Below are 17,750 nucleotides of genomic sequence, written 5' to 3'. Positions count from 1 at the left end.
GAGTGTGAGCCCACCTTGTCAGACCTGTGTATCTGTGGTCAGCGGACTCTGAGGGCCGACTCTAACTCTCTGCTTTTCTCCCCAGCTCCCTAGCCTTTACCCTGTGGGCCCAACGTGAAGAGCGTGAAGAGCGCGGCATGCAGCACCCCCTGGCTGGCCCGGTGTCTTTTGACCTGCTGTTGACTGCTCCCAGGAGGCCCTGACGCCCTGGGGCACTTTTGCTCTGCACAGGACCACGTTGGGGTTTGCCATGGTGACATAAAGGGGTGTAGAGGAAGGAAGGAGCAAGACCAGCCTGTAGACTGTGCCCCTGGCTGGGCGAAAGGGCCAGGGGCCCGGAGCCTTCTCTCCACTGCCCTCTGAACGTCTCACTTCCTAAGTCTCTGCATTTCTCAGTCAGTGGACAACTTTTGGAACTCCTGTGTGAGGACTTCGGGGGACCAGGCCAGGCTGGGCCTCTGCTGGTTGAGATCTCGGGGGCCAGAATGCCTGCCCTGGCGTGCCTCCGGAGGCTGTGTCGGCACCTGTCCCCACAGGCTGTCCTGTTCCTGCTGTTTGTCTTCTGCCTGTTCAGCGTGTTTGTCTCGGCCTACTACCTATATGGTTGGAACCGGGGCCTCGAGCCCTCGGCAGATGCTTCTGAGTCCGACTGCGGGGACCCACCACCTGTCGCCCCTAGCCGTCTCCTGCCAATCAAGCCTGTGCAGGCGGTCGCCCCTTCTCGAACAGACCCGCTGGTGCTGGTATTTGTGGAGAGCCTCTATTCACAGCTGGGCCAGGAGGTGGTGGCCATCCTGGAATCCAGTCGCTTCAAGTACCGAACAGAAATTGCACCGGGGAAGGGGGACATGCCCACACTCACAGACAAGGGCCGAGGCCGCTTCGCCCTCATCATCTATGAGAACATCCTCAAGTATGTCAACCTGGATGCCTGGAACCGGGAGCTGCTGGACAAGTACTGTGTGGCCTACGGCGTGGGCATCATTGGCTTCTTCAAGGTATCCGGGGAGTGGGTTCCTGAGTGGTTCCCAGCGCTGCCTCTGTACTTGCTCTGCTAGCTAAGCGCGTGTCAGTTCCCACTGCGAAATGAGTGTGCTGGTGGCTCTTAGCTTCCTTGTCATGAAGGGTGAATGGCGCCTACCTGCAGCTGCTGAATAAGTATTTGGAGGCCCTGCCCGGTACATATGGGGCTCAATGTATAATAGGCACTTGTCTGAAGGATACTCGTGTCTGGGTGCAAGGTAGGAAGGGCTCACTCTGCTAGGTACTCTGAGCCTGCCATAGCAGTTGTCTCGGAGGACAGCAAGTAAAGGCACAGGGTTAAGCTACTCATCTGAGGCAGTTTGGTTTTCTACCCGTGGTCTTCCTCCTGGGGACAGTGGAGGGTAGAGTTTGTGCAGAATGTGCTCCTAAACCCAGAGCTACTTTCCACAAAGAGAAAGGAGAAGGAAAACCCAGTGTGCAGGCGAGGAACTGTTCTGGGCTTGTGGCGTTGTTCCCTGAACCATCCTTGAGATTGGGGTCATTGCTGAAACCTTGTCGTAGAGGATCTGCCCCTGAGGAGGGGGCAGGAATAATGGATATGTAGTCATGCAAGATGAATGCAGCTACCAGCTGGAGACCTGACTTGGGGACTTTGGGGGACATTTGTTTACTGGATGCTTCCAGTGTCCTGGGCCCTGTGCTAGGTACCAGTACATAGAGTAATGAATGGAAACAGAGAAGCCGCAGCCGAGATTCTAGCATGTAGGGGTGGAGCGGGGGTCTGGCTGCGCAGAGGCTCTGGAGGTGTGATAAATCTTTAATGGGGGGGAGGGGACAGAGAAGGGTGTGCAAGAGGGGCTGTGGGGGACAATGCTGGATCTGTGGGCAGCCAGGAAAGTTGTTCCTCATGAAGCGGCCCGAAGGGGCTGGGAAGGGTACAAGGCTAAGGGCAGCTACTGCATGGTGTGAATACAGAGGCAGGAGTGGGATCCAGGCAGAAGGTGCCCATGTCCCAAGCCTCCCTGCACATTGTTCCTTTGTTCAGTGCTGGAAGAGGCTGCTTTAGCCCAGGCTTCCCACAGCATGCTCTTTCATGCACTAATACAGCAGGAGGCTCTGCCGGTGAAAAGAGAGTGAGTCAAAAAACCAAAGGCCCTTAGAAATCCTGCAGTGGGGCGGCCCAGTGCGATTTGTTTCTCAGCCAGCTTGATCTCTTTCACAGAGCACCCTCTGGGGAACACTGGCCTGGTTTACGGCTTCACAGAGGCAGAAAGTTGGGCTGGCTCCATTGTCTCTGTGCTTTTTTCTTTTCTCCTGCACTCTGTACCCTTCTCTGCCATGAACTTCATTAAGGTTGACTCAGAGCCCCAGGCCTGAGGATCGTCAGAACGCAGACAGTTATTGAGAGCTCATTCAGTGCCATGTGCTGCCTGCCTGCTCCACACAAATGAACTGACTTCACACTAATAAGCCGTTCTCCAAGGCAAGCAGAAGTGCGCTGATTTAAGAGAGGGGTAAACTGAGGCACAGATAGGTTAAGCTCACAAACTCACACCCCTACCAAGTATTATCTAGGATTCAGGTCCAAAAAGCCCCAAGCCATAGAGACCTGGTCTTCCTGAGGTTTGATGAGGAGCCATGAGCTGAATTCTGTGCCAGAAGCTCTGTGTTGTGTTCTAGATTCCATGCCTGGGGTGTGGCCATTGAGCATGCTTAAAACAACAGAGCTTGGACCCTATGTATCCCAGCTCCGTGTTTAAGGTGACCATGAATGACAACCATTGAAAAGCAGGGACAAGCTCAGAGTCTCATTGGGTCAGTGGCAAATGCAGCCAGCCCTCCCTACTCTGCTGCATTAAGACTTCAGGATTTTGAGCTGAGACTTTGACTGTTTTGTTAGAATATGCGCCGCCTGGTGGCTGAGGCACACCACGGCTCTCTCTGCAGAGCCTGGCTTCCATGCTGCTCCCTGGACTTGGCAGACTAAGTGCCTGTGCCAGGGCTCAAGTTCCAGATTCTCCAGGCAGGGTGAGATCACAAGCTTAAAGGTCCAGACTCCGGGCCAAATCTTTCTGAAACTTAGAAGCAGTGTGACCTTGGTCAGGATGTTCAGCTAATGGCACAAGTGACAGCCCCTGCTCCTCGACTATACTAGAAGAAAGACCATTGAGGGAACGAGGAGAAGGGCCAGCACCTGGAGTCACTCCCTGTGTAGTAAACACAGCGTTCACTTGGCCTGTGCCTCCGAGAAGTCCTTGAGGTAGGGGTTGGCTCCTCATCTCTGCCCATTCGTAGCACTGTTCTGTGTCAGGCTCACAGAGTAGACGGACGCCCTGCGTCTGGATGCACACAGGGTTGGTGAAGGCCATGTGATCATTCAGTGCCCAGCACGTTGCTTTGCTTGCTCTGTCACATAGAGTAGGCACTTTGTTTTCAGATAACATGACAAAGTGGCTTTACCAAAGTGACATGGTTAGTATGCCACTCACCAGGATTTGACAACCCAGCTTACTGCTTCTAACTGGATGACCACAAGGCTACATAGGAACAGACTGACTAGAGACTCAGAGAAGGGATGTAGGTTTCTCAGGGCAGATTGCCTGCTTGTCAAGAAGTCTCTGGTAGGCCTCTATCCCACTTCTTGGTCTGGCTTTTCCTTACTTCATGGAGACCCCTTTAAAAGGGAGAGTGGCTGTCTCCTTAGTGCTGAAGAGTAGGAAGAAGATCTCATCTAGATGGACCCTGTGACAGAGCCAGCATCTCCTGTGCCTACGCCTTCTGTTCCCTTCTCTCGCTGGATTCTTTCAGGGCTGGCTGTTGTGGCCTGGCTTCTTCTTCCACAGTGGCTCCGTATCTAGACAAGCCACAGCGCCTCTCAGCAAGCTCAGGGCCAGGACTTTGAAATGGGATCCCTGAGCAGGTAGTGTCTCCTGGCGTCCTGGGCCTGAGCAGTGGAAGACATGGCCTGATGTGTCTCAGGCCCCCAGATGGGTCACACTCTGGGCCAGTGCTGACTTAGGGTGGTGAGGATCTGAGAGCCCAGGGAGGTTGTCTCTGTGGATGGGTCTCAGTCTCTTGCACCTCAGTATTGAAGCTGCCTCAGAATGGGGACTTGGCAGGCGTTCTGTGCATCTGGAGATCCAGTGTGGTTCATTATCACAGTTTACAAAACCAGGCCCCTGCAGAGGCTCTGTGGGACTAGGAAAAGTCTAACTGTTAAGATTAGTAACCAGCTTTCTCTGGGCAGGCTGAGCTCTGAACCAGGCACAAGGCTCAGACTGAAACCTACATCCACTCTGTTCAGCATGTGCTGAGGCATGATGCTAACCAGGGCAGCCCCACAGGGGCTTCCTCCTCCAGATGCTGTGGATCTGTGACCTCAGTCATTACCCCTGACAGCTCCCGGGACCTGGGTCTATCCCCATGGCCTTCCTGCCTCTTCTCCTTTTTTGATGTGTCCATGGCTCCTTGTTGTTTCTTAATCATGCTGTGCTCTCTCCTGCCTCAGGGCCTTTTCACTTGCTATTCTTAGGCCTTGACCTCTACCTTCTCCAGTTGATCACTCATCCTGTAGCATGCTCCAGAGGCCCTTTCTCCAGGAGCCTCCTGAGCCAGCTGTCTGCCCAGCATGTGCTGGTCCGCAGCTCTGACCTTATGCATGTATGCACACTGTGTCTTACTCTTATTTTGTGGTTTTGATGGTTGTTGCTCCTTCCTGCTTGATTCTAAGGAGAGGGCCACATCTACCTTTCTTCTCAGTTCACACTCTGTTTCCTGTCTGTCTTTTTTCTCACTCTATCTCATTAAATACTTAATGTCTGGTACAGTACGTAGCTGCAGACTGATAAATCAGCCCTGGAACCCACAGCTATCAGATGTTAGGTATTGGCAGTTGTCTGTTTCTCTTTCATTGTTAAAAATAGTTACTTATCAAATGAATGTGTGTCCCTGTTGGGTGTCAGGGATCCAAAGTAAGAAATAGAACCTTGTTCTCAAGTAGCTGCAGGCTGGTAGAAGGGAGGCTCTGAACCCAGTGCGGTTGAGGCTTTGTCGTGATCTTAGGGAAGCCGATGGAGGAAGCAGGTATATGTGTTGGCTTTGAAGGATAAATAGGAGTTTACCAGTCCCAGGGGAGATAATTGAACCAGTGTAGGAACAAGGGCAAATGTACCTTATTTATGGGCAGCTGTTTGGAAGGGTGAGGGAGAGCATGGTGGAGTGGGGAGACCAGGAAGAGGAGATGAGCACGGGGAGTGGGGGTAGCAGGAGGCAAGGGAGGTGGTCTCAGTGGTGGCTGGTGGGCCAGAGAGCTGCTTTCCGTGTGGGAGGGTGGCCTTTATGTCAGGTGTGTGTATGTGTGTTTGTGTGTGTGCATGCATGCACGTGTGTCTATCTGTCTGTGTCAGTGTGTGTCTGTGTATATCTGTGTGTCTGCATGTGTATCTGTGTGCATGTGTCTGTGTCCATTTGTGCGTGTGTGTTGTGTGTTGTATGTTGTGTATGTATGTCTCTGTGTGTATGGATTCAGGGATATGGTAGCTCTTGTGAAGTTGTAAATATTGTAATTGACGTTACGGTCATCAACTGTGCCTGACAGCTCTTCTACCCTACACTGCTGTAGGCCAATGAGAACAGCCTGCTGAGTGCACAGCTCAAAGGCTTCCCTCTTTTCCTGCATTCGAACCTGGGCTTGAAAGACTGCAGCATCAACCCCAAGTCCCCACTGCTGTACGTGACACGGCCCAGTGAGGTAGAGAAAGGTGTGCTGCCCGGAGAGGACTGGACGGTGTTCCAGTCTAACCACTCTACCTATGAGCCAGTGCTGCTGGCCAAGACGCGCTCCTCTGAGTCCATCCCACACCTGGGCGCAGATGCCGGCCTGCATGCTGCCCTGCACGCTACTGTGGTCCAGGACCTGGGCCTCCATGACGGCATTCAGCGTGTGCTGTTTGGCAACAACCTCAACTTTTGGCTGCATAAGCTCGTCTTCGTGGACGCTGTGGCCTTCCTCACAGGGAAGCGCCTCTCACTGCCTTTGGACCGATACATCCTGGTGGACATTGATGACATTTTTGTAGGCAAGGAGGGCACACGCATGAAGGTGGAGGATGTGAAGGTAAGGAGAGACCTGGAGTTCGTCATGGGGCCACACCCCATCTGGGCCTTCATGCTGCTATTCACACAGACCTATTGATCCCCACTTGGGCCAATTGCTGTCTTACTATGTGCAAGAAGCATCTAACGTTTGGTTAAAGTGTTAAATATGGAGGGATTTCGCATGTATATTCTGGAGTTCAGGAGGAGGAGAACCAGGTAGAAACAAAAATGAATCCGGCAAGGGACGTAATCTGCCTTTTATCCCAGATGTGATTTTTAACTCTTAAAAAACTGTTCACCATTGTCAAAGACCCAACAAGATTCTTCAGAATGAGATCCCAAGTCACATTCACAGTGTGTTTTAACAGCTGTACACTGATAGTGGGATGCTTATGTTTAATTCCGAAACAATTTACCAAATTGTTTGCAGAAGCTCTTTGCAAACACACCTGTGCTCTCACCAAGAAAGATGTCTGCTAGAGGACAGTCTGAGATGCAGTTGCTTCCAGTCATCTGGCTTACTGGAGTCTGCAGAGGAGACAGCATGCCCGTGTCAGGGCACCAGTGTAGGTTGCCACCACAGAGGGCAACCATAACAATAAAGCAGATGGAGACAAAACAGGGGATTAAGTCCCCAGAGCGCTGCCGGCTGACTGGGTGTCCTCTCTCAGGAGATTAACAGGGCTAGAGATGTATTAGCACCAGCACAGACCTCTTTGATGCTACAAGAGGCTTTAGACAGCGTGGCAGGCTCCTTCTCCTGAACTTGAAACCTCTGGCAGGGCTGGCCCAAGGTCTGGAAGGAAGGGTCCACTGGGGTTGTGGCCCTGTCCTGCTCAGAGTTGAACTCTGCAAAGAGTAGCATGGTGGTCTTGGGTAGTGAAGACCCAATTTTAGTCAGGTCCCAGTGTGACTCTGACTAGGTGACTTGGAGAAGTCCCATCCTATCACTGAGCCTAACTAGGCTTACATAATGGTGCCTTACTCAGGTGGGGGAGGGGCATGTCCACATGGTCAGGCTCCTCCCTCCCCCATCCCCACAGCAGGCTTGGGCAGTGCTGATCTGCTGTTAAGGACAGTGCCGCTCCTGACTTTTCTTTAGTGTTCTCCTGTTGAGGCTTTTAAGTTCACTCCAGTTGAGCCTTCCAGCCAACACCGTCCTGCAGTGCCCCTACCAACCAGCAGTTGGCAGTGTAGCTCTGGCCGTGCAGTACCGGTTCTGTGGTCCCAATAGAACCTGTGTAGCTAAGGGTTGGTGAGTGCTAGGCTCTGTGCTCAGCTGTCTGTGTGCATAACCTCATTGCCTCTTCACAGCAGAGGGAGCAGAGGTGTGAGTGCCACTTATGAGGAGGCCACTGTGGCTCAGAAAGATGGAGAGGCATCCTCGAGGCTGCGTGGCTAGATCATGTGTCTATCAGGCAGTGATTAACCTTGGTCAGATGCCTGAGGTAATAGTGCTGCCTAAAAGCAGGCTCTTGCAGGTGTCAGAGCCTTGTGAGCAGTACAGTCCTATCCCAGAGGTCAGCCTCCTCTATGGACTAGCAGGGTGCTAGATAAATTCACAGGAGGACCATTGGCACACAGAACACAGAGTATGTCCGTGGAAGATCAGGATCCTTTGATCCAGTCTTGCCTTCCTCTGAGAAGGAAGGATCCTTCGTGTGACGATACTGCTTCACCGTAAGCTCTCCTTCCATGACTTTGCTTACCATAAGTTAGACAGTGTCACAGGCCGAATCTCACCTCTCTGCTCCCTGAGGACAGAGATCTTCTGGTCCCCTTTGCGATTAAGGCCTAGAGAAACTCAAGAGCTTCTCAGGCATGCGCTACTCAGCCAGGCTGGAGCTTAGGTCTGTCCAAGCCAGATAGAGTCTGTGTAGGAGGTGGCATGGGCTGGCTTCTCAGGTGTGCAGCCTATGCTCCCCCTCAAGGCTTAGGTAGAGATGATCCCTATGTGACTGAGCCCTCCTGGCATCTGCTTCATGTTCAAAGCATCAGCAGAACAAGGGCCCAACATTTGCATCTTGGGGCCATGCTGAAAATGGAACCCAGGCCTCAGGTATGAGGTGAGACAAATGCTACATCACAGAGATAGACTGTTGGCCCTGTGTTGGGCCCTGTGTGTCTTGTGGGTGGTCCTGTTATAGCAGGATACCCCTCAGATACTCAGTGGGAAAAATCTGGCCTCCTGACCTCCCCTCACTTCTGCCTCTCCTCTGCCTGTCCTAGGCCCTGTTTGATACACAGAATGAACTTCGTACACATATCCCAAACTTCACCTTCAACCTGGGCTACTCAGGGAAATTCTTCCACACAGGTACGTGACGGACCACCTCTACAACCACACAACTTCTTGGGCTTCTCCCAAACTGCCCCTTCAGATCGTTGTTGCGAGAGCACCAGGTACACACTGGGTTGGGGGATGGGTGACTCCAGAACTCATGGTCCACAAGAGAGGTCCAAGCAGAGGGCATTTGGGGACAGTAGCAGCAATAAGGTTTGTGACTTGGCAGCTGTGCAGCCCTAGGTAACGTATCTTCCTTTTGTCTCCTCACCTTTAGATTTCCACTTACAAAAGATAATAGCTGAATTGAAATGCTTTTATTACATTCTTACTGTGTGTATACATATATTTGGGTTCATGTATCATAACGTGTGGAGATCAGAGGACAACTTGGGGGTTGGTTTTCTTCTTTCACTGTGTGGGTGCTGGGAATTGAACTCAGGTTGTCAAGCTTGGCCATTTCATTGCTGAGGGGCACTGCTGAGCTTTTTCAGTGGCTGAGTTTTAAGAACACTGTAGGAGTTCATAGCATAGAAATTGGAAGCACAAATGGCTGTCCTAACCCCTAGCACGGCCACCCTTCTCTTGTGTTTTGTTTGCAGTAGCAGGACTGAGGTTGAGGGTTCTTCCAAGTTCCTTCCATGCTGGGCAAGTGAAAGGGGACCAGCCCTGAACTGGTGGTCTGCAGCCACCGAAGTTCTGGTCAGGGCCACTGTAGTCAGCCATAGGTTGAAAATGTGCACGAAGGCCCACTGGTACCTAGAGTGCTGCTGGCGCTGTCTGCACTTGGGTGTTCTTAGCCCTGAGCAGGTCAGAGATGGTTGCAGTTGTGCCTCTGAGCCAGAGGTTTAAGCATCCTGTATCCACTCAGAGGCGTAAGCATCCTGTATCCACTCAAAACTTGTGTATGTTAGTGGGTTAGAAAGCACATGGTCCAGTTTGGACTCTTGGAATAGGATGAGAGTAGGCATTTGAGAGGCAGAAGAAACACCTCGTATTGTTTACTTCAAACACAAGGGCCCACAGAGGAGATAGTGTGGTCAAGCCACTTACTGAGGGAAGGGCGGTCTAGACTCAGCTTGTGTTTCCCTGTGCCAAGGCTTAGTTGGCTCTTCCACATAGCTCCTAGGGGACTGTGCTGAGTATTCTATCTGCAGTCAGGGACCAGGTGGGATGCTGTGTGACCGGCCAGCCTTGCTGACCACTCTGTGCCGCTGCCATAGGTACCGATGCTGAGGATGCTGGGGACGACCTGCTGCTGTCCTATGTGAAAGAGTTCTGGTGGTTCCCCCACATGTGGAGCCATATGCAACCCCACCTCTTCCACAACCAGTCTGTGCTGGCTGAGCAGATGGCCCTGAACAAGAAGTTCGCTGTCGTGAGTAAGATTCCCTATGGGACAGACCTGGAGGGGAGCAGGGCTGGGCTGGGATTCAGTTTGATAGCTCTGTTTCTGTGCCAAGGCTGGGGGTAAGCTGCTTTGATAGCCACTGTTGCCTAGACACCGCCAGAGGGCAGTCCCACTTTATAAACAAGGAAAAGTTCATGGGCCTGGTGGTACATGTCTGGAATACCTGCATTTGGGAGGCAGACATGAGATCCTGTCTCAAAATAAAACAACAAAATCCAAAAACCCAAATAAAAGAAACTGAGGCTTAGGAGGTCACCTCAGGGCTCATGCCGAGGCCTGTTCATTTCCTGGACCTGAACTCTCACCTTCAGGCACAGAAGAAGAACCTGTGGGGAGCTGGCAGAGGTACTTAAGAAAACAGTCAGAAGACAAGCTTGGACCACACTAGCCAAGCCAGGCAGGAGACGGTTCCAGGCATATGCACTGAATGAGAGGAGGGAGACCCGAGGTCCAGGCTTACACCTGCCAGTCACTCTTGAGATTCCAGCCCCTCCCTTTCCATGCCAGGTTTCAGTTTTCCCATCTGTACCTATGGGCTTAGACCACGTGCCCCGTCATTCTAGCCTTTGGCTTTTTTCTTGTGTTCTAAAAAAAGAGAAACAAGATGCAAAGGGAAAGTCCCCCATTCTCATCCTGCTGGGTGATCCTCTCCCCAGGAGCACGGCATTCCCACAGATATGGGGTATGCAGTGGCACCCCACCACTCTGGTGTGTACCCTGTGCATGTGCAGCTGTATGAGGCCTGGAAGCAAGTGTGGAACATCCGTGTGACCAGCACAGAGGAGTACCCGCATCTGAAGCCTGCCCGTTACCGCCGTGGCTTCATCCACAATGGCATCATGGCAAGTGGCTGGGAAGGACATGGTGGGCCCTCATGGCGGGGCTGTGCACTATGCTGGGAGGCATGACTGCAGTTGGCTGGCTTAGGGCTTTGGGGCCAATTTCTGCTATAGTTCTGCCTCAGAGACTCTGTCACGGGGCGGGCGGGCGGACGGATGGCCCTTACCTTCTGTGACAGGATTGGGAAAGCTTGCTTGCTCTTTTAAAATTTATTTTTATATGTGTGTGTGTGTGTGTGTGTGTGTGTGTGTGTGTGTGTGTGTGTGTGTGTGTGTAGGTCAGACGACAGCTTGTAGAAGTCACTTCTCTCCCTCCACCAGTGAGATTGAACCGAGGTCATCAGACTTGGTGACCAACATCCTGACCTGCTGAGGCTTCTTGCTGCCTCTACCTCCTTTTTAATTTTTATTTATTTATTTATTTATTTAATTAATTAATTTTATTTTTTAAAGAATTTTTTATTTTATGTATGTGAGTACACAGTAGCTGTCTTCAGACACACCAGAAGAGGGCATCAGATCTCATTACAGATGGTTGTGAGCCACTATGCGGTTGCTGGGAATTGAACTAAGAACTCCTGGAAGAGCAGTTGGTGCTCTTAACCCTCTGAGACCTCTCTAGACCCTTTATGTTTTATTTTAAGACAGGGTCTCATCGCCCAGGCTGGCCCTGGGATGCATGTTAACTTTGGGTATGAGGTAGTTAGGAGGCATGCTCATCCTGTTCCTAGAGCCTGGTTTCCAGGAGGGAGACAGACAGCCTGCGGTAATATAGGTTCATAACTACTGGTTTGAGTAGCTGAGGCTCTGACATTACCTGCAGTGCTGCTGTGTTAGAGGGTCAAAAACCCTCACTGCAAATGGTCCAAGTTTCTAGAAACTTCCGTGCTACTTTTGGGCCTGTTTATTTTGTGTAGAGAATAGCAGCAAACTATAAGGCAAGGGCAGTGGTTCACTTGGGTGGCACTGCAGGCTGTAGAGCCCTTGGGAAGAAGGACTCCCAGGAGTGGGGCCTGTGTGGCCTTATAGGAGAGCATCTTCCCGAGGAGGCCCCAGCCCTTCTCCTGAGGAAGCAGCCTTCCTTTCTTGACCATGGCTGGAGAAATCATGGCCTCTCTTCTGCTTCCTCTCAGGTCCTCCCTCGGCAGACCTGTGGTCTCTTTACACACACCATCTTCTACAACGAGTACCCTGGAGGCTCCAGTGAGCTGGACAAGATCATCAATGGGGGCGAGCTCTTTCTTACTGTGCTCCTCAATCCTGTGAGTGCTCCACAGCCCAGGGCTGGTAGGAGGAGGGGTGCTGACTGTAGCCTAGGAGCTTCCCAGCTAGGCTGGCATGGGGACCTAGAAACAGGATGTCCGCTGCCTACTTGTGGTACTAGTGTCCTCTGCTGTGTGACAGACAAAGAAAAGCATTGGTATTCCTCTTTGGTAATTGTGAATTCTTACAGAAATATTAACACTTTTTGCTCATGTTTCCTTTTGATTCTTTGTGTGTGTATAAGTGTGTGCACATCATACATACTTACACTTGAAGCTTTCTGGGTCTCTCTTTTCTGATTTAAGGGGGAAGCAAGTCTTCTTATATGAAGTAAGCCATGTGTGTATTATCCTCCAACCTTATGAGCTGCATACCTCTCAGATTCTGTTTTCACACCTGTTGTGGTTTATAAACAACACAAACAGCTCCCGCCCCGGGCCAGCTTCCTACCCTAGGCCTGTACTATTAGCAGTCAGTCAGACCTGGGTTTTCCTTGGCTGAACGCAGGCCTAGGCCCACAGTTTGTCGATAGTCCAGGTGTGCCTTGCTCTGGGTATCAGTGTCCAGGACAGGTGGGGTCAGGTGTGTAGAAGCTGACCCTGCCCCACCCCCCTCTCTCCCCGGGACAGATCAGCGTCTTCATGACACACTTATCCAACTATGGAAATGACCGCCTGGGACTGTACACCTTCAAGCACCTGGTGCGCTTCCTGCACTCCTGGACCAACCTGAGGCTGCAGACGCTGCCCCCTGTGCAGCTGGCCCAGAAGTACTTCCAGATCTTTTCTGAGGAGAAGGACCCACTTTGGCAGGTGGGCAGAGTGGTATTCCAGTCATGGGCTCAAGGCTCGGCCATCACACTTCACACTCCCTCAGTGTGGGCACACATAGGTGCAATGTATGCACATACTGTACATTCCCCACCCACCCTTAAATGTGCGTGCATGCATACTCATACACAAACTTGAGGAAGAGCCTTAAAGAACTGGGGTGAGACTCAGCTATGCACACTGTAGGGAACGCCTGCCCGCCAGTGTCATGCCTTCTCCTTCACCTGCAGCAGGCTCTAAGCTGCTGGTAAAGGGGCTGAGGGGACTTTGGGGCAGACCTTGGGAAAATCTATACCAGGACTACTAAAAACTGGAAACAGAAGCTAGACTCGGGCCAGGGATCCTGGCCAAGTCTGGCTTGTGGTCTGTCTTTGTAAAGAAGGTTTTGTTGGGTGTCTGTGCCATTTTTGTGTTAGTGCAGTAGAGACCAGAAGAGTACTGTAAGCCTCCCGTGTTTACTAAACACTTCCCAAGAGGTGTACCCTGCTCCACGGGCAAGTTTGCTGAACCCTGGGTTCAGGCGTAGCGTACACAGTTAAAGTCAACAAGTCCTTATGAGTTCCTGTTAGTGATGAGCACATTGCAGGCCACTTGCCAGACTCACTGGAGTTACGGCATTAACCAGAAATGATTCCTATCTGTCACAGAGTGGCGTCTGGAGGTGAGGATGTGGCCAGAGTGCAGGGTAGGTAAGAGTCATGTAACTGTGGTGTGTGGTCATTTAATACCAGCATTGGGGGCAGAGTCAGGTAGATCTTTATGAGTTTGAGTCCAGGCTGGTATGCAGAGTGACTTCTAGGCCAGCCAGATTTATATAATGAGACCCTGCTTTAAAACAGACAGACAGACAGACAGACAGACAGACAGACAGATATGCTCATATATGGAGGGAGTTCATTCGCGGATCTTAGGCCTCCCTCACATCTTTCCATTGCTGTTTTAGGATCCCTGTGAGGACAAACGCCACAAAGACATCTGGTCTAAGGAGAAGACATGTGATCGCTTCCCAAAGCTGCTCATCATTGGCCCCCAGAAAACAGGCAGGTCTCTTGACCCTTGACCCAGCTTCCCCCACTTCCTGTTATCTCAGCCACAGAATTCTGGAGACCATCTTGCTCAGGTCTCAATCTTAAATATTTTGTCTCCTCTTAACCAGAAATGGGAGCAACGTGGGGACGAATATGAATTGCCTGTCATTGTGGGGGTGGAAGCAGAGGAGACGTGGCACTTATTTTGAACCACAGCCTCAAAGAACACTTCCTATGTCCTCTTAGGAGCCTCTGAGAAAAGCCAGGAAGGATCCCTAGATCACCTACTCTGCAAATTACAAAACTGGCAAAGAGGACTGTGATCAGTTAGTCATGTCTGTCAGAAAGAAGCACGACAGACAAGAATGCTAAGCATTGTCCACTCAGTTCCACAAGGATAGGTAGATAAGACTAGAGGCTCCCAGAAGTTAAGAGACTTTCTGTAACGTAGTTGGGAAGTGAGGATTCTAGCTCTTAAGGCCTGATTTCTATGACCCTGCAGCTTATATTGATCATCACCAAACATCAGTCTCTCTCTAGGTGTGCTGGCCGCACAGGCACCAGAGAATGAAGAAAGGTCCTCTCAAAGAGGAGGAAGGGACCATGACAGGGAGTCACCAGCAAGAAGGCATAGTGGACCTGGCCTTCATGGCTTCTGGAGGTTTTGATGTTGGACAGGCGTGGTGTCACAGGCCTGTAAACCCCAGCACTCAGAAAGCTGAGGCAGGAGGACCATGAGTTTGAAGTAGCCCGAGTTACCTAACAGGACTCCGCCAAAAAGCAAGGCCAGCAAACGAAAAAGCAGCAAGAAAGTAAAGAGAGCAAGAACTTCCCATGGACAGGCCTGGAGGGTTGGTGCTTCTCGTCCCTGGGCTGTTGCAAGGTTCCATGTGGACAGAGGCCCAGAGCTAGAAACGACCAGCAGGAAGCACCTAGTTCTGAGACTCTGAGGGGACAACAGTTAACTGGGTTTGGAGTGTAGTGGTGAGAAAGACTCTGAGGTCAAGTTCTTGTTTGGTGATGAAGGATGCTGTAATATATTAATGGATCTGGAAGGTTATAGGACATGGCTGTGTCTGCACCTAGGGCATCCTTTATAGGACATGGCTGTGTCTGCACCTAGGGCATCCTTTATAGGACATGGCTGTGTCTGCACCTAGGGCGTCCTTTATAGGACATGGCTGTGTCTGCACCTAGGGCATCCTTTATAGGACATGGCTGTGTCTGCACCTAGGGCATCCTTTATAGGACATGGCTGTGTCTGCACCTAGGGCATCCTTTATAGGACATGGCTGTGTGTAGACCTTGCAGCCTGCATTAGTGTATCCTTCATTATACTCAGGAGGGAGCTAAGACTCCAGACGGGAAGGGATTTTCCCAGGCCCTCCTGGTGCATATGGAAAATAGGTCCACATCCTGCTCTTGTCTTGTTGGGGGTTGGGCTGAGGTCTCAGCTGTCCTCCTGTCTCATAGGCACCACAGCCCTCTACCTGTTCCTGGGCATGCACCCCGACCTCAGCAGCAACTACCCCAGCTCCGAGACCTTTGAGGAGATCCAGTTTTTTAATGGCCACAACTATCACAAAGGCATCGACTGGTAAGTGGCCTTCTGTCCCCAGCTGGACAGGGAGACCATCGTGGAGCCAGCTGGAGTGTGCAGTGTGGCCACAGCAGGAAACAGCTGGGGCTTGCTCACACTCAGCTGCAGTCCCTGTAAACAGGGACAAGGCACAGTGACTCTCGAGTCACGGTGCAACAGTGTTGTGACAGACAGAACACTGGATGAGGAAGCCCTTTGCTCAGGGTCAGAGCTAGCTACCAACCCCTCCCTGACTGTCATAGAGTTCTCAGGGAGCGAAGGTTACACCCATGTGACAAGTCAGCTGGGCAACAGCAGGGTGAAAATCCAGGTGTTCTTACTGCCTGTTTCTGTGTGGCCAGCTGCTGGGAGAGGAGTCCTTGCGGGCTTCTAGGATTCTCTGGGCATGGTAGAATCCCGCTTCCCATCAGAACTTTCCAAAGAGGGCACTGTACAGGGGGTTACTATGGGCTGGTGTTACTTCCCAGTCTTTCTGTTTGTCTTTTCCCTGTCCTTGCTTTTATAAGCCCCGTGAGCACGTGTTCCACCATTACGCATTATTAATTAATGGGCTCCCCGGGCGCAGGGATTATGGGCCTGTGTTTGTCTTTTGCTGTTTTTTTCCACATTGTTTTCTTCCATTTGCCATATAGCATATGTCCATGTTTACTCATCCTTCAGTCTATATTTTTAACAAGTGTATCCTCTTACTTAAAGCCTTGTGGCCAGATGTATCAGTGCAAGCCAGCGTGTTTAAGATTTTAGGAAGGAAATGTGGATAAACAAACCGTCCTTAGAGCAGTCCACCGCCCTTCTGCCTGGGCTGCAGGGTACCCAGCTGCACTCTCACACGTAGGTAGTGGGTAGCCGTGGGAATACCTCTGCCAGGAAGGTTATGAGTTAGTTGGGTATTATTGCCGCACACTCCAAGCTTAGGAAATGAGTCTTCTGTCTTCTGAGCTTTCTTGAGTCAGGTATTACAGATGAAGAAAGTCAGTCTAAAATAAGAGAGGCTGACTCCTTGACCCCATTCCCAAGACTTTAGCTTTGTTTTATAGGTAGGTCTGGGGTGGGCATGGAGGTCTGATAGGTCCTAGGAGGTCTGTTTAAAGGTTCTTAGGATCACTGAAAAAATATGTACTTTTTTTTTTCTTTTTTCTTTTTTTCGGAGCTGGGCACCGAACCCAGGGCCTTGCGCTCGCTAAACAAGCGCTCTACCGCTGAGCTAAATCCCCAACCCCGTACTTTTTTAATTAGGGTGTACTTTTTTCCTTCTTGGTATCCCCAGGATGATCTGGACTGTTTGGGTTGGGGGGTAGGGCATTAGACGTAAAGCTGGGCTCATACACAGAGGTCCAGTGTGAGCTGTACGAGTGGCAGAAGGTGACTGGGAAACACCATTGTAAGTCCAGAAGTGGCAGAGGACATCCTTCTTCCTGGACATGTCCTTCCTGGATGGGAGTCACTCTGAGCCCAGCTTGTCCTGAGAGACAGAGGAGTCAGGGCCAGCAGGTCCCTCTATGGAGCTGCAGAGTCCTTTCTCCTACAGCCTTCCACACATTCTTTAGAATCACCAGACTTTTGACTCCATGACACCCACTGAACAGAGGTGAATTTGGAACAGGAGACTGCCGAGTGTCAGTTCCTTCTAGAATCCCCATCAGAGCCACGTCCTTGCTGGCTAGGGCAGTGTAGTGTGCCTTGCTTGGTTTTTGAGGAAAGTCCACCTACAGTGACTGTCACCCTGCCACACTGTATTCCTGGGGCCTCTCACTTATGAGACTTTGGTCTTGAGTCCTGTCTCTGGGCTTCCTGCAGGTACATGGAATTCTTCCCTATTCCCTCCAACACCACCTCTGACTTCTACTTTGAAAAAAGTGCCAACTACTTTGATTCAGAAGTGGCACCACGGCGAGCAGCTGCCCTATTGCCCAAGGCCAAGGTTCTCACCATCCTCATCAATCCAGCCGACCGGGCTTACTCCTGGTACCAGGTGAGTGGGCCAGGCCGAGTCCTCGAGTAGGGTGTGGCTCCGTCTATTTACTCGGGCAACACTGAGCAAGAACCACTGTTGGGCCCTGGGCACATCGCCTGTGGTGTGATGGGTGAAAATGGTCTTCCCTCTGTGGTGCTTCTGGTCTGGTAATGGTGGCAGACAGAATTGATGTTGAATGTCAGCACCATCTGTCTACCTGCCCACTCCGGGCTTCACGTGGACTCCGATAGCCATGAGAGCAGAGGGTGAATCAACTTAGAGGCAACCTAGATTCCAAAAGCAGCCATCTAGTTTATGCTGGCTGTGGTTTCCTACCCATGATAGGTAGCTGGGAGCAGGGACTCAGGGCGGGATGAATCCCTCCTAAGGGGATCTAAGAAGGCAGCTCCCACCTGGGGCAGAATAAAGTCCAGACAGAGGCCTTCTTGTTGCTGCCTGG

The 17,750-nt window shown here is 51.4% G+C and overlaps 1 protein-coding gene across 7 annotated transcripts in view; it reads left to right on the top strand.

The window, feature by feature from the left end:
- The window catches only part of Ndst1 (N-deacetylase and N-sulfotransferase 1), a 62,364-nt gene that overhangs the window by 35,554 nt on the left and 9,060 nt on the right, over window positions 1-17,750 (top strand). For 4 of the 7 annotated variants that reach the window (XM_087592656.1, XM_087592655.1, XM_087592654.1 and 1 more), the window contains exons 2-11: window positions 86-998; window positions 5,606-6,100; window positions 8,311-8,398; window positions 9,589-9,743; window positions 10,433-10,618; window positions 11,749-11,877; window positions 12,508-12,690; window positions 13,652-13,748; window positions 15,210-15,333; window positions 17,134-17,308. In XM_087592656.1, the coding sequence (XP_087448782.1) occupies window positions 486-998; window positions 5,606-6,100; window positions 8,311-8,398; window positions 9,589-9,743; window positions 10,433-10,618; window positions 11,749-11,877; window positions 12,508-12,690; window positions 13,652-13,748; window positions 15,210-15,333; window positions 17,134-17,308 (2,145 nt within the window). In that variant the 5' untranslated portion in view covers window positions 86-485. Of the gene's footprint in view, window positions 1-85; window positions 999-5,605; window positions 6,101-8,310; window positions 8,399-9,588; window positions 9,748-10,432; window positions 10,619-11,748; window positions 11,878-12,507; window positions 12,691-13,651; window positions 13,749-15,209; window positions 15,334-17,133; window positions 17,309-17,750 lie in introns of all 7 variants that reach the window. The other 3 variants (XM_087592659.1, XM_087592658.1, XM_087592657.1) reach the window with 1 other exon arrangement.

This window comes from Rattus norvegicus, chromosome 18 (assembly GCF_021556685.1).
Source record: "Rattus norvegicus strain SHRSP/BbbUtx chromosome 18, alternate assembly SHRSP_T2T, whole genome shotgun sequence".
NCBI classification, from domain to species: domain Eukaryota; kingdom Metazoa; phylum Chordata; class Mammalia; order Rodentia; family Muridae; genus Rattus; species Rattus norvegicus.
The sequence above is the reverse complement of the archived record's forward strand: the minus strand, read 5'-3'. Positions and strand labels throughout refer to the sequence as shown.